Source organism: Lepus europaeus, chromosome 9, assembly GCF_033115175.1.
Source record: "Lepus europaeus isolate LE1 chromosome 9, mLepTim1.pri, whole genome shotgun sequence".
In the NCBI taxonomy this organism is placed as follows: Eukaryota; Metazoa; Chordata; class Mammalia; order Lagomorpha; family Leporidae; genus Lepus; species Lepus europaeus.
The window spans coordinates 125347426-125362848 of NC_084835.1; the positions used below are offsets into that span (position 1 = coordinate 125347426).

General features: G+C 61.5%; 1 protein-coding gene across 2 annotated transcripts in view; it reads left to right on the top strand.

Annotated features, from left to right (window-relative positions):
* Positions 1–281: 281 nt before the first annotated feature.
* CTDP1 (CTD phosphatase subunit 1) overlaps positions 282–15423 on the top strand; it is a 50901-nt gene continuing 35759 nt past the window's right edge. For both annotated transcript variants that reach the window (XM_062201826.1, XM_062201828.1), the window contains exons 1-5: positions 282–592; positions 9655–9738; positions 10697–10790; positions 11498–11626; positions 13691–13841. In XM_062201826.1, coding sequence (XP_062057810.1) covers positions 282–592; positions 9655–9738; positions 10697–10790; positions 11498–11626; positions 13691–13841 — 769 coding nt within the window. The remainder of the gene's footprint in view (positions 593–9654; positions 9739–10696; positions 10791–11497; positions 11627–13690; positions 13842–15423) is intronic.

A 15423-nucleotide genomic window follows, 5' to 3' on the forward strand; every position in this document is an offset into this window, starting at 1 on the left:
CCCAGCCGGCCCCGCCTGAGGGAGGCTGACGCCGGGGCCCCTCGCAGCGCGAAGCCGCTCGGCGCGCCAGGGAGCCGCGCGTCCGCTCGGAGGCCGCGCGTGGCCCGTGTTTACGCACGCACGCACGCCGTGCGTCCCGCCTTCGCGTGACGTCAGCGCGTCCTCCCGGAACTCGGCGCGGGCCGAGCGGCGGGTGGAAGCCGGTGCCGGAGCGGGAACTGCGGCGCTGCCCGGCCGGGCCGCCCGCGATGAGCTGTGCGCCCTGAGCGCGCTGCGCCGCGATGGAGGCGCCGGCCGCGACCCGCGGCCCCGCCGAGGGCGCCCCGGCAGTCGCCGTGGCCGAGGTGCGCTGCCCCGGCCCCGCGCCGCTCCGCCTGCTCGAGTGGAAGGTGGCGGCGGGCGCGGCGGTGCGCATCGGCTCGGTGCTGGCCGTGTGCGAGGCCGCCGCCTCCGCGCAGCCCGCCGGGGGCGCCCCGGCCCGCGCCTCGGGGAGCTGCGTGCGCACGGCGCGGGCTGAGCGCAGGCTGCGGTCGGAGCGCGCTGGCGTGGTGCGGGAGCTGTGCGCCCAGCCGGGCCAGCTGCTGGCCCCCGGGTGAGTGGGGTCCGCGCGTTCTCTGCCGCCTTTCGGCGGCCCGGAGCAGCTCGCGAGCCGCGCGGCGCCTGCAGCCTCGGCACACCGGGCGCTGGGAGGCGGGCCCCCGGCTCTCGGGCTGCCGCCGGGCTCGCGCCGCGTCTTGGGCAGCAGCCTGGGCCCGGGAGCCGGAAGGGAGTCGGCGGGCTGGGCGCTCCGCGGGGCCCGGGAGCCCTGGGTGCGGGCGGCGTCCAGCGCCGTCGTGGCCCGCAGCCGGTTAGCGTGGAAGCCGCGGCTTCACGCCTGCTCACCAGCGCGCGAGGCCGGCCCGTGCGTCCGTCTGAGCGGTCAGCCATAGCGCTTCCTGGCCGGACCACGTGTCAGGGTCCTGGAGCTGTCGCCGCGGGGCCCGGCCTCTTCACAGACCAAGGGGACCGGGGAGCCCGCCGATCCCCAAGCCGGGGGCGGAGCCCTGGGCCGTGTCCAGCTGCGAGCAGGGTGTCGTGAGCGTCCCCTGGCCCTTCCGAGCCGCTTGTCCGGAGCGAGCCCCACGGCCTGCGGTGTGGACCTGTGGTTTTCTTCCTCTGTGCGCTGTGGGCAGACGGCCCGCAGCGGTTCCTGTGCTTGCCCCACGAGTGGGTTCTGGTGTCTGTGGTCCAGGGTTGCAGGCTGAGCGCTGGCGATGCGGGCTCCGAGTCACACTTTGTTTCGAAATCCAAAAAATTCCCCAATCTGAAAGACTTCCGGTCCGGCAGTTCCGATGTGGCCGCCACCAGGCCTGGGCCCGGGGTGTCGCTGGCTCTGGATGTAGGGCAGGGACGGTGGTGAGCGTCAGCCTCCAGCTCCGTGGCGCCCGCGGGGCCGTGGGAGCCGCTCTGACCTCAGAAGGCGTCCCCTGTGGCCTTGTGCCCCTCGGTGCCCGCGAGTGCTCTCCGGCCGCCCGGGGCCCCGGGACTGTCTTGGGAAGCTTGCCTGCAGTGGCCCGACCTTGGGATCTGGGAGAGCAGGCACTCGGGGTTCGGTTGAAGTTTGCTGAAGCGTTGGTGGTCGTGTGGCCTTTCACAGTGTGTGGGCACAGGCAGTGTTGCTGACACCCACGGCTGCTTTTGAGGCACATCCTGGCCCACCCTCGGCCGTGGCAGGGGTCCTCTGCTCACGGCCCAGCCTGGAAAGGCCCCGAACCTCCCAGCCTGCGTGCAGCCCTGCTGACGACCCGAAACTCGGGTGTCAGACGAGAGTTCTGGGAGGCCAGCCCGAGCCCGTCCCGGGGGTGGGCAGGTGAGGCCCGCAGAGCCCGCTGTCCCGGTCCTCATGGCTCTGCTGGCCTGCTGGTCACCGGCCGGAGAGGGCTGAAGACGGCGGTGGGCAGGCGGTGGCGGGCTGGGCTCCCCCTGCCTGAGACGCTTCAGGTCCATGGCCGCTGCTCCCTCCTGGTTGTCTGCAGGGCACCTGTGAGGGTGAGCGTGGCCGCAGCTGTGTGGTGGTAGAGCCGGGACACAGGGACCCTGGATGCTGGATGGCCACGTGTGGCTGAGCCCGAGAGGCGTGGGTGGTGCTGGGGAGCAGGTGCACTGGTCCTGCCCTTGGGCCCCGGGAGCCGCCACCGGAGCATGTGGCCGCGGGGTCCTCGGCCAGGTCGTGTGTCCTCACAGCACCTCCTCCTCCTCTAGCTGGAAGCAGGGACTCCTCAGGCGCCTGAGCAGCCGGGGGACAGCGAGGCCCCAGCCCCACCCCCGCTCCTGCCACAGGAACCCCGGGGTGGGCAGGTGGACCCGTGTTGTCACGAGGTTCGTGTGCGAGTGTTGACACGCCGCCGCCTGGCAGAAGCTCAATCTGAGTTGTTCGTTTATTGAACTATTTGCTTTCTCTGCTTTGTCGTCACCAACGTGCTGAGGACGGGGACGTGTGGCCGCAAGCCCGAGTGCTTTGTAGATGCTGGATCGGAGCTGTGGGAGCCACAGCAGAGACGGCAGCCTCGCCCCCCACCCGCCGTGGGCGCCCAGGGGCCGGGGAGACCCCAGCTCTGCGTGGTGGCCCGAGGCCCTAAGGCGGGGCTGAGGGATTCTCTCCGTCCTGCTCTCCAGAACCTTGATGAATTGGGTTTTCAGTCACGTTTGACTCTGTTACCGACATCAGCGCCGTGTAAAAGGCTACTCCGGGAAAGGCATTTCTTGTTGAAGTCAGGGAAACACCACTCGGCTGCCGCGCGTGCACCCGCTCCGGCCTTCTCCGTTCTGGTCTTTGAACCCGATGGTTTTTTTGTTTTGTTGGAACTATTTCATTCATTTGAGAGGTAGAGTCACAGACAGAAGGAGAGACGAGAGAAAGGTCTTCCACTCACTGGTGCACTCCCCAAATGGCCACAACTGAGCTGATCCAAAGCCAGGAGCTTCTTCCGGGTCTCCCACGTGGGTGCAGGGATCCAAGGACTTGGGCCATCTTCTACTGCTTTCCCAGGCCACAGCAGAGAGCAGGACTGGAAGAGTAGCAGCCGGGACTAGAACCGGCGCCCATATGGGATGCCAGCGCCCCAGGTGGAGGCGTAGCCCGCTGAGCCACAGCGCGGCCTCCCGGTGGGTTTTGAAGCATGTCTGCCTCCAACAGTTGTTTGGGTTTTAACAAACTTCTGGGTATGTTATCAAATGTGTCTCCATCTTCATGGGGTTTAAAAAATGTGTGTATTTGAAAGCAGAGAGCTACTTTTTTTGCTTAGAGGAAGGAGACTAAAGAAAATGGGACGAGTTAATGTCAGTGTTTAGGTGACATTTTAAAAGGCCGGTGTGCTTCCCGAGTCTAGGAAGAGAGATCGAGTTTAGGAAGAGAGATTGCGGGCGGGGCGGCCGGGGAAGCTCTGGACAACAGCCAGGTGTTTGGGAGACGAGGCTGGAGCCTCATGCTGGCCCAGACCTGGCTGTTCCGGCCGTCTGGGGAGTGAACCAGTGGGTAGAAACTCTCCTCCCTTTCTCTCTCTCTCTCTCCCTCTCCCTCTCCCCCTGCCTTTCAAATAAATAAGTGAATATTTTTAAAAGATACCTTAATGGGTTGTTACCTATTATTTACCATGAGATATATGCAGAATTTCTAATAATTTCAAGAAAAACTTGAGCTAAAATGTACTTTGTTTAATGTTTACAGTTTGAAAGAGGTTTGAAAAGACGGCCGTGTGCTGGTCCTGCTCTGTCGGAGCCCTGAGCCTGCTGGCCCGGGTCCCACACGGCACAGGCTTTGGTCTTCACCGCTCATGGGGCAGGCGATTGCTCCTGGAGCCGTCCCATGTGTTCAAGCCAGTTCAAGCCCCGGCTATGCCACTTCCAATCCAGCTCCCTGCTAACGCGCCTGAGCAAGCAGCGCAGGATGGCCCGTCACTGGGCCCAGCCGGTGGGAGACCTGGGTGAGGCTCCGGGCTCTGGCCTGGCCCCAGACCTGGGTGAAGCTCCGGGCTCTGGCCTGGCCCCAGCCGTTGTGGCCATTTGGGGAGGGAATCAGCAGATGGAAGAGCTCTCTTGTAAGTCTGCCTTTCAGAGGAATAAATAAAACTTGGAGAAGTGCGAAGCAAGTCGTGGCCCCCAGGCGACGTCTGTCGAGGCTCCCGCGAGCGGCCCCCTCGGGGGCAGAGAGGGCAGACAGCTCAGGAGCAGCGCTGGGTGGATGTGCGTGGCGCGTGGCGGCCGCGTGAGCAGGCCCCCCGGGCCGGGGTTTGGGCTGGCCTTTCCCGGATCCTGCAGACTCGGTGGTTCGCAGGCCCCGCTGGGGTCAGATCTCCCCTCCTCGCTTCGTAGCGTGTCTGCAGGACTGTCCTCAGGCGGCGCGGCCACGGCTTGTCCCACCTGTGATGCCAAGCGGGTCCCCCATTTTCTCGTTGAAATTGAGCGTCTGTGAGAGATACTGTGGTAACTGCCAGTGCTCTGCTGCCCGCGCACCCACCCTGGCGTCTCGTGGCCTTGGCCACGGCTGTTCCGTGGTGCTGCTCCAGGCTCCGTCATTCTGCTCCGCTGGTGTTGACTTTTCTACTCAGAACAGCAGATTAACGTTCTTGTGTAGCAGTGTGGACTCGGTTAGAATCCATTGTTACTCCTTGCGGCGCCGGCACACCGGGTTCTAGTCCCGGTCGGGGCACCGATCCTGTCCCGGTTGCCCCTCTTCCAGGCCAGCTCTCTGCTGTGGCCAGGGAGTGCAGTGGAGGATGGCCCAAGTCCTTGGGCCCTGCACCCCATGGGAGACCAGGAGAAGCACCTGGCTCCTGCCATCGGAACAGCGCGGTGCGCCGGCCGCAGCGCGCTACCGCGGCGGCCATTGGAGGGTGAACCAATGGCAAAAAGGAAGACCTTTCTCTCTGTCTCTCTCTCTCTCTCACTGTCCACTCTGCCTGTCAAAAAAAAAAAGATAATAAAAAAAAAAAAAGAATCCATTGTTACTTGTCCCAGATTTAGCCGGACGGTGCCCCCAGGTCCTCTGGGCAGGCCGGGTGTGTGCTCCTGATGCAGCCCCAGCCCCAGCTCGGCCGTATAACCCTTCTGGTGGGAACGGCGGAAACCGGGATCAGGGCGCAGGTAGCCATGCGCCGCCCCCCCCCCAGATACTTCTTGTCCCACCCCAGGCTCTCCCTCCCCTGCCCCAGGTACTCCCTCCCCAACCCCAGGTACTTCTCAATGCACTCTAAGTACTACCCCCCCAGATCCCGCCCCCAGTACTCTCCTGTCTCAGTGTGGAGTTGTGGACTTCCTGGAGCCCTTGCTGAGCTGTAGGAGTGGCATCCATGGGCCTTCCCCGTGGAGAGCGGAGAGCCCAGAGCCCAGGAGAGCATTCCTGTGCATTTGCGAGGAAATCACTTGTTTGGCAACTCTATCTTCAGCTACTGGGGGTGACTTGACATCTCAGGTTGATCCTAAACTTTGTGTTGTCTTCACAGCAATCTTAGTGTCCGAGTGGATGTGAGTGATGCAGGCCTGGGTGGGAGCTGTGAGGGGGGTGTGGTGCAGGCCTGGGTGGAGCTGTGAGGGGGTGTGGTGCAGGCCTGGGTGGGAGCTGTGAGGGGGGTGTGGTGCAGGCCTGGGTGGAGCTGTGAGGGGGGTGTGGTGCAGGCCTGGGTGGAGCTGTGAGGGGGGTGTGGTGCAGGCCTGGGTGGGCACTGTGAGGGGGGTGTGGTGCAGGCCTGGGCGGGCACTGTGAGGGGGGTGGTGCGGGCCTGGGTGGGCGCTGTGAGGGGGGTGTGGTGCAGGCCTGGGTGGAGCTGTGAGGGGTGTGGTGCAGGCCTGGTGGGCACTGTGAGGGGGTGTGGTGCAGGCCTGGGTGGGCGCTGTGAGGAGTGTTGCCCTAGCTCTTCCTGTCTTAGTACTACATACTCTTCTTGTTTAAACATTCTTTTTTTGTTTGAGAGGCAGAGTTAGATAAAGTAGTCCTCCATCTGTTGGTTCATTCCCCAAATGGCTGCAACAGCCAGGTTGGGCCAGGTGCCTGAAGCTGCACCCAGGTCCTCCGGGGGTGACGGGGCCCAGTTATCTTCTGCTTCCCCAGGCATGTGAGCGAGGAGCTGCATCAGAAATGGAGCATTGGGGTTCTGGCATTGCAGTTGGTGGCTTAACCTGCGCCACACCAGCCCCTGTACTACATTCTTACGTGGTCTTTTTTTTTTTTTTTTTTTTTAAGATTATTTGAACGTCAGAGATATACAGAGAGAGGTCTTCCATCTGCTGGTTCACTCCCCAGATGGCCCCAACAGCCAGAGCTGTGCAGATCCGAAACCAGAACCAGGAGCTTCTTCCAGGTCTCCCGCGTGGGTGCAGGGGCCCAAGCACTTGGACCATCTTCCACTGCTTTCCCAGACCATAGCAGAGAGCTAGATTGGAAGTGGAGTGGCCAGGACTTGAACCGGCACCCACATAGGATGCCAGTACTGCAGGTGGCAGCTTTGCCCGCTATCCGTAGCACCAGCCCCTTTACTTGGTCTTTGATCGCAAAGCCTTCCCGAGCTGTTCAGAACACAGCCTAAGCCAGCATCTCAGAGCGTAGGTAGCCCCTCTGCCAGGTTAGAGACGGTGACGCCCTCCACAGGTTTCTCACGAAAGCAGTGGACCTGGGTTTTGGGGAGGGCGTGCATGTGCTGGTGCTGCTCAGCCTCCCAGGGCACAGCATGGGGATGCTCTGTGTGGGGCCCAGGACTGCACGGAGGGGCCAGGGCTCCTGGGTGGGTGGCTGCTTGGGCTCTGACACTGTAACCCTACAGTGCTCGGCTGCTGGCACCATGGCCCAGCAGGTAAAGCTGCTGTTTGTGACACCAGTGTCCCGTATAAGAGCATCAGTCGAAGTGGGAGATGTCCCAAGTCCTTGGACCCCTGCCACCTACCTGGGAGACGCTGATGGAGTTCCTGGCTCCTGGCTTCAGCTTGGCCCAGCCCTGGCTGTTGGGGCCATTTGCAGAGTGAACCAGCAGCTGGAAGACCCCTCTGTGTCCCTCCCCGCTTCTCTCTCCGTCTGTCTGTTACTCGGCCTGTCAAATAAATCTTCAAAAAGCAATTGGTGCTCAGGTAAAGGACTTCGAGGTCCAGCGTCCAGCCAGGGAGCTGGGCTTGGGTGTAATGGTTGGGGTGCCAAGGAGCCACGCAGGCGGGTGGGGTCCCAGAGCCGGGAGGAGAGCAGTGGTGCCTGGGGAGGCTGAGGCCCAGCCATCTCTTGTTTCTCTGAGTTTGGGGAGGCTGAGGCAGACTTGGGCGGAAGTGGAAATGGCGCTCTGCAGGATTCGGAAGCTCGGGGAGGGGACACGTGGACAAGCGGTGTTTCTGGAGCAGCTGCCGGGGTGGGGGGCACATGGCTCCTTGGGCTTGCTGACCTGTGAGCAGTGGGCAGAGGGCCAGCACCTGCGGGCTGTCACCTTCCTCGCACCTGCCGCCTGCCTCTGTGCCGATCCTGTGGAGCTAAGGGCGTGTCTGGCCGCCACACTGTTCCTGGAGTAGCTGAATTCTTTGCGTCCCAGAAGTGTGTGCAGCCCCACTGTGTGCGTGTTTGGGTCTCCCTCAGAGCTAAGGACGTGCGTGGTTCACATAGCTGTCGCTTGCCCGTTCCCTGGCCAGGCCGTGGCCTTCGCTGAGTCCTTTGTCCTGGACACCCGTCCCCGACAGGGTCTCCCGGAGCAGAACTTGATGTCTTGATGAGGCGGGAGCCCTGCCCGGGACGTGCGATGCGGGCGCTCTTCCCCTTTGCTCAGAAGCCTCCACACTGAAGAGCTGGCCGGCCGGCCGGGCAGGCCTGTTCCCAGGGCCCTGCTGGCCATGGGTGTTGCTGCAGGTCAGGTACAGCACTACCCCCATTCATTCATTGTCAGTCGCTTCAGCCATGCAGGGGCCGGGGCCTTCCCGTAGGTGTTAGGATAAGCTTGTCCGTGGTTGCAGCCCTGCGGGACTTGGGCAGGCCTGTGTGGGAGCCGGTGTCAGCATCCAGGCGCTGTCACACTCAGGTCTCGCCTTCTCGCCCGCGGCTGTGAGTGCTTGGGTTTCGCTCTGAGTGGCACGTGGTGCTGTGGTTTTAAGTTTGGTTTCCACTTCCTCAAGGTTGGCTCTAGAAATGCTGCTGATTTTCCCATGTTGCTTTGGCATGGCGCGGCCTCACTGAAGACTTGGTGTTGCTCCCCGGGGTTTCTAGTAGGCAGTGTCGGGGCAGGCGGGCCCCGCCGCCCGGTGTGTTGGGGCAGGCCCTCACCTGTGGGGCTGTGTGTCGCTCCCTGCGGTGCTGCTGCTGAGGGTGTTACTGGTGAGTCCTGGAGCCAGGCCTCGAGCGTGTCCCTTTGTGTCTGCTGGCCCAGAGCTGGTCACAGCAGCAGGTGCGCCATGCGTAGTGTGTGCAGGTCCTTCTGCGGCCAGGCGGTGCCGGCTCTGGTCTCACTGAGCAGTGTCTGGTTCCGGGTGCTCTGGCTCTCGGTGTTGCTAAGTAGTTTCTGTGTCTCGTTGTCTGACTCTGCCTGGGCCTTCCTCTGTGTGTTTTTGGTAACTTGGGCAGGTGGGTTGCAGAATTTTGATCACTAAGCTAAGGAGATCTTACTGTCACCTTCAAAAGCTTAATCCTTTTTTCAAAGAAAATACCACTGCCATGTTGTCTGTTGTAGAATGCTTGATGTGCAAAATTCAGATTTGTATACTCTTCAAGAAGCGTTTGGGGCAGAGCTCCTTCTGTGATATGGGTGTTAATGACCTTTCCTGTCCATCCCCACCAGGCTGCTCACCGTGGGTTGGGGCTGAGATTGCTTGAGAGGGGCTCCATGTCCGTGGAGGGCCCTGGCCCTGTTGCCCACGGGGGTGGAGGCTGCTGGCACATGAGGACGAGGGGTGGGAACAGATAGTGGGGCAGCTTCCTGCCCTGCTCTGGCAGGTGTGCGTGAGATGAGGGCTGCTGGGATTCCAGGCAGGAAGCTGCCAGGGCCCTGAGCTTGGTTCTGCTCCCTGCTGCCCCGAGGCACCAGAGCCTGGCTGCCTCCCTTGCATTCCCAGGTGCTCCCGTTCCCTGCAGGGAAAAGCCCCCCTCAGAGGATGCTGCCCCATAGCTGTGCCTCCCGCGTGGTGGCCTGCAGGAGCGGACCACCGTCCTCACAGTGTTGCCCTCTGCAGGTGTCTGTGCAGACGCCTTCTGGTGGGCGGGCTGCGTCCATGCCTGGGCGGGTCCTCAGAGTGGGAGCCGGGGTCCTCTGATTCCAGCCTTATTTTGGCTCATCTGCCGGACAAGAAGCACCATGTCTGTCCGAGAGCTGCAAGTTTTACGATAGATGCACTGTCGTCTAGACTGGTATATCTGGGTGGTGGTGACTTTCTGTACCTTGCTGAATTTCATTAACACCACTTTATCAGGAGCGTGGCGGTCGCGTGAAGACTGAGCACGTTTGGGGCAGCCGTGCGTCCTCCGCGGGTCTCTCCTGACTCAGACCCCTGGGTTTCACCGCAGCTCCGCCCGTGGCCTGGCTGATGTCAAGGCTAGGGTTGGTGTAGAGTTGGTGCGGAGGTGCACGGCAGGTGCCTCCAGGCAGGGGTCTCCGCGCACTGTGCTAGCGGAGGTTTAAAGTGGCCTTTCCTCTGTGATTGTCTCTGCTCCGTGTTTTGTAGGGCAGTGCTGGTGAGACTGGAAGGCTGCAGCCACCCGGTGGTCATGAAGGGGTTGTGTGCCGAGTGCGGCCAGGACCTGACCCAGTGAGTACCCGCCCCCAGCCGTGCCTGTGTCATGCCTGACCCTTGTCGGCCATGGCAGTGAGGTGCCGGGTGGAGATTGACCTCCTTGTCCTGCTGTGCGGACCGCAGGTCCCTTCCTGCCTCATGCCCCCTCAGAGGCCTGGGCCTCCTCCCCTCCAACCCTCGTCCAGCTGTTGGCCCTCGTGTGTCTGGGGAGCCGTGAGGGTTGGTTGTCTATGGATGCGTTCTCTGTGCTTCCATGTGAACTCTCCAGTTTATTTTCATAGTGAATGTTGATGCTGAGTCACTCCGAGTGAATGGCCAGCGTGACTGCGTGTGCGTGTGACTGCGTGTGCGTGAGCTTGGTCTGAGGCACTCCCAGAGTGTGGCCAGCGTGAGGTTACATGTGCATGACTGTGACTACATGTGTGCACGTGTGTGTGACAGTGCTTCTGAGTGTGACTGAGTGTGTGCACGTGCCCGTGAATGTGTATGTGAGCATGCATGGCTATGACTGTGTGACTGCGGGACTGACTGCATAGGACTGAGTGACCACGTGTGTGACTGTGTGAGTGTGACTGTGCTTGTGTGTGTGACTGAGTGTGACTGTGTGTGCACGTGCATATGGCTGTATGACTGGTGTGACTACGTGACTGAGTGACCATGTGTGTGACTGTGTGCTTGTGCGTGTGGCTGTGCGTGTGCATTTGTGGCTGCGTGTGTGCACGTGCGTGTGACAGTTGACTGCACATGTGCATGTGTGTGGCTGTGCCTGCATGTGCGTGACAGTGTGACTGTGTGTGAGCGTGAGTGCAGCCCTCACTGGTTGTCCTAACCACACAGGATGTTCCCGGGCAGCCCTAGAGCAGGGTTCTGCGCTGGGACAGCACCGTTCAGTGTCACTCCCAGCCCCTGTGCCCCGGGTGCACAGCTGACCAGTCGTGAGCGTGTATCTCAGCAGTGCTTCATTGCTTTCAAGGTTGCAGAGTAAGAATGGCAAGCAGCAGATGCCACTGTCCACAGCAACCGTGTCCATGGTGCACAGCGTGCCAGAGCTGATGGTGAGCTCCGAGGTGAGTCGGAGAAGACGCCCAGTCGGTGGTCGAGGTCGTCTCTGAGACAGCCCCTCGTAGCTGGGCAGCTCACGTAGAGGGACAGGCTGCCGACAGCAGCACCCGGAGAGGCACACGTCCCCGTTACTGGTGGGGCAGGAGCTCCCCTGGCTGCTGCCGCTGCAGCTGTGAGTGGTCAGCCAGTCTGGCTTTGCCAGGAGCCAAATTCTAGCTGGGACCAGGGATGAGAGGGTCCCGGTGTTGGAGCGCCAAGGCTGTTGTGCCACTGAGGGTGCGTGCGGGCCAGGCTGGCATGGACCCAGTGTACAGGTTGCGGCCCAGAGCAGGGCGAGAGCAGTGGCCCTCTGTCCAGAAGCCGATGGGGAGCCGAGGACCACGGGGGGCCGAGGAGGATCCAGTGCTGCTGGCGCAGAGCCGTGTGGTCCGGGCGGGGCTTGTGGGTCTGACCCCTGCTCCGTGGCACTCAGCTGAACTAGTGCAGCCCTCCCCCGCCTTCAAGCTAACGTAGAGTTACCACGCGTCAGACTGCCATCCGCAGGTTTGGCCCAAACAGAACTGCGGTGGACACCGCCTGTGGCGGGTGCTGCAGACCTCCTGTGGGTCCTGGCTGGGCAGTGGAGGCTGTTGGTTGGAGTGTGTCAGTGTGCTTCTGTTTGGGATCCAAAAGTACTCACTTTGTCGTGTTCCTGTGCTCTTTGTCGCCTTAGCAAGCTGAAAAAATAGCAAGGGAGGACCAGCAGCGACTGCATCGCAACAGGAAGCTGGTGCTCATGGTCGACCTGGACCAGACCCTGATCCACACGACGGAGCAGCACTGTCCACAGATGTCCAATAAAGTGAGGGGCCTGGTGGTGCCAGGCAGCCCTTCCAGAAGCCATGGGTCCCCCAGTGTTGCATGGCCAGCCTAGGCTGCAGGAGCGGACTGTCAGTCACGGGCCAGGGCTGTGAGCTGGGCCGCCCCGTGAGACCTGCAGCGTTGCTCGGGTCTCTGAGGATGCCCCTTGTTAGCACTCACACCCTCGGTGCCCTTGCTGGTGACGGGGTGTGAGGACCCAGGGCCCCGGCGGGCGGTGGGTGGGCAGGGGAGGCCCTGTTGGGCTGGGTGAGCTGATCAGGGATGTCCCTGGGTTGCTGGGGTTATGCTTGTGAGAACCCGGGCTGGAGGTGAGGGTGGAACTCGTTGTGCCTGGATTCTCCTGGGCCAGGAGGGAGCCCTGTCTGGGTGTGAACAGCACGTTTCCACAATGTAGCGTCTGCTCAGGACCGGAGCTTGTAGTGCCTGTTGCTGGAGGCTTGCCCGAGGGGCCCCATCAGCACTGAGCTACTGTGCGCTCGCACACACGTGCCGGCTGCACCGGTCCTGGGTCCTGGGTGCTGCGAGTCCTCCCATCTTGCCGGCTCCTACTGAGGCCTGGGCAGTCCGGTCTGGTGGGAGCCCTGAGTCTTCACCTTGGCCAGGTCCAGACACAGAAACCAGGCCTCAGGACACGGAGCGGTCGGGCTGGATGCTGAGCTGTTGGGCTGTGACAGCAGCAGTGGGCGTTTGACGGCAGGGAGTGCAGTGGGCTTGGTGCCAGACCCCATTGGCAGGGTGTTTGGTCGTTGGAGGCTGGCTCAGTGAATGCAGCGACACATTCGCACCCATGGGCGACCTGCACAGATCCCATGGGCAGTGAGGGCACTGCTCTGACTGGTTGATCACGCTGTGGAAGTGCCGTTGTGACGGTGGCGTCTGGCTGAGTGCCGTCACCATGGATTTCACAAGGGAAAAGACAGCAGCATTGCGTCCGTGCCGACCGCTCCCCCTGCTGCGGGGTCCGGGCCTGCGGCCTGAGCAGCTGCTGCCTGCGTGTCTGTGCCTGCGTGCGTTGCCTTTGAAGTTGTGTTTCAAGTCAGTTTTATTAGACAGTTTGAAGTGGCTTCACTGTGTCTGTTCCCGCTTGTGTGGTCTGGAAGGTGCTGCGTCTTCCTGTCTGCATGGGGCGGTTGAGGCGTGAACAGGCCTCTGGTGGTAGTAGCTGCAGTTACGTCCAACACAGACCCCGTGGCCCGTGCCTGCCCCGCTCCGGAAGCTCGGCCACCTGCTGGTCTGGCAGAGAAAGACCATCTGGTTCTGCGTTGTGGAGATCTGGACCCATGTTCTTAAGGAGGCTCATGTTGTAGCTGTTGGACTTTTGGTGTGATGTAGGGTGAAGGCCATCACTGTAACTCACACACGGCCTCTTCATGAGCGCCAGAGGTTTGACTGGAGCCCGTTGTTACGGGCGAGTGTTCTTGCTGAGAAAATGGATGACAAACAGGATTAAAAGGACCGAAGTCTAACTGCTTGAGGAGAGCAGACTTATCTGTGTACCCATCATGTAGGCTGCTGGATTGCCAGATGAGACAGGCGCACTGCCATGCCAGCCCGGTCCTCAGGAGAGGACGCTGTGTGGCCAGGGCCAGCGTGACCCCTTGGTGACACCCACAGAGGGGTAGTCATCCTGGCCACAGCTGGTAAGCAGACTTGGCACAGTAGTTAGCACAGCTGGTTACTGTAGCTGTCACTGTAGGTAGTTGCTATCTTGGGTACTTACTGTTGTAATCATGGTTGCCCTGGGTAGTGGGAAGTCAGCTACTGGAGTAGCTCAGTTATCAGGAGTAATTACCATGGGTGGTTAGTGTATGGTGTGTGTATCGTGGCTGTGAAGGGTAGCTGCCCTACTTACCGTGGCTGGTCGTTAGCATAGCTATCAGGAGCAGGTGCATGTAGTTACCGTGGTAGCTGTTACAGGGATCAGAGCGGTTAGCGTCATCACCATACTCTGTCACCAGGGGTGCCGCAGCTGCCGTGGGCGGGGCTCGGCCCAGGGCGCCGGGCACGCGGGGCCACCTCTGACCGCCGTTGCTGTTGCTCGCAGGGCATCTTCCACTTCCAGCTGGGCCGGGGCGAGCCGATGCTGCACACCCGCCTGCGCCCTCACTGCAAGGACTTCCTGGAGAAGATCGCGAGGCTGTACGAGCTGCACGTGTTCACCTTCGGCAGCCGGCTGTACGCGCACACAATCGCAGGTCAGTCCACACTGGGCCGCAGCGCTGCTCCGTTCACCGACTTCTGTCTACAGCTCCATGTTCCGGACCACAGTCGCGTGAACGATGGAAGCGTCGATAGGAACCTGTTACTGATTGGGTGCAAGTGGGCTTGGCGTGTGTTGCTTCTGTGTGCTTGCAGGTGGCACTTGAGCCGCGGCACAATGGCAGCGAACCGCGGGATGGCTGGGCATTGTTGTGTGTCTTGGTGGTCTTGGCGTGGACCTGGTGTGCGCGAGGCAGCAGTGTTCCCCGGGTGGCAGCACTGGCTGGCACCTGAGTCAGGGACAGAGCCCGTGGGCGATCACTGGCGCACACGTGTGGACAGTGCGTGGTGCCAAGGCGCAGCTCCTGTGTCTGCGGGAAGTGTTAAATGCTTCAGAATCCAGCGGTCTGGACAGTGTTGTGGCAGTGAGTTCAGATCCCTCTGTAGTAGTCAGTACCAGGGCCAGCGCGGTGGTGCAGTAGGCTAAGCCTCCATATGGGATATGGGCGCCAGTCAAGTCTGGGCTGCTCCTCTTCCAGCTGAGCTCCCTGCTAATGGCCTGGGAAAGCAGTGGAAGATGGGACAGGTGCTTGGGCCCCTGCACCCACATGGGAGACCCAGCAGAAGCTCCAGGCTCCTGGCTTCAGATAGGCCCAGTCTGGCCGTTGCGACCATTTGGGGAGCGTACCAGCCCATGGAAGTTCACTCTCTGTCTCTCCCTCTCTTTGTGACTCTGCCTCTTTTAAAAAGAAAAAATAGCGTTCAGCACCTCTGTAGGAAATTCTAACATGTGAGCAGCAACACGCTCAGCACGATGGCTGGCGTGTCGCTGCCCAAGACAAGGTTTGAAGACTGACGTCGTTACGTGACGGGAGAGCTGCGCGACACTCAGACTGGCAAAGAGGTGACTCCTGCTGTGGGCTGAGTGTCCATATGTTAGAACCAAAGTCACCAGGGGCTAGGGCTGGGACCTCTCAGAGGCCACTGGCGTGCTTCACACAAGAGACCCCCGAGAGCCCCTTCCTGTCCACGTGAGGCCGCAGGCTGCAGGCACTGTCTGAGCTGGGAGGCAGGCCTGCCACACGCAACTGCCAGCGCCTCATAGGCGCCCAGCGTCCAGGCAGTGAGAAGGAAACCCAGGTCATATTTTGTCTTGGTCCTGTCCCCCGAATGCACCACACGGCCCCCACGTGTGGAGATGTTTGTGTGTCTCTCTGTACCGAGATCCGTGGACCCCATGGATGGGAATCTCGGGCCGGGACTTGTGGCTTTGTGTCCAGAACCTGGCCCCTCATCTCCTCAGATGCTGCTCCCTGAGTCCTGTGACGCAGCGGTGACAGTGGCTCTGGTTGGGATCGGGAACCTGGCTCAGGCCTCTGGAGTTCTGTGAAGAAAACATCCCAGTTAGGCTTGCTCCCTGCCTTTCACTTTTGGCAGAGTTGGAGAGACAGAGCGATCCATGTATCATCCCTGGTTCGCTCCCCGGCTGGCCCCAGTGGCCAGGGCTGGGCCAGATCAGAGGCCCCTGCCACCCACATGGGCCATCTCCTGCTGCTTTCCCAGGCGCATTAGCAGGAG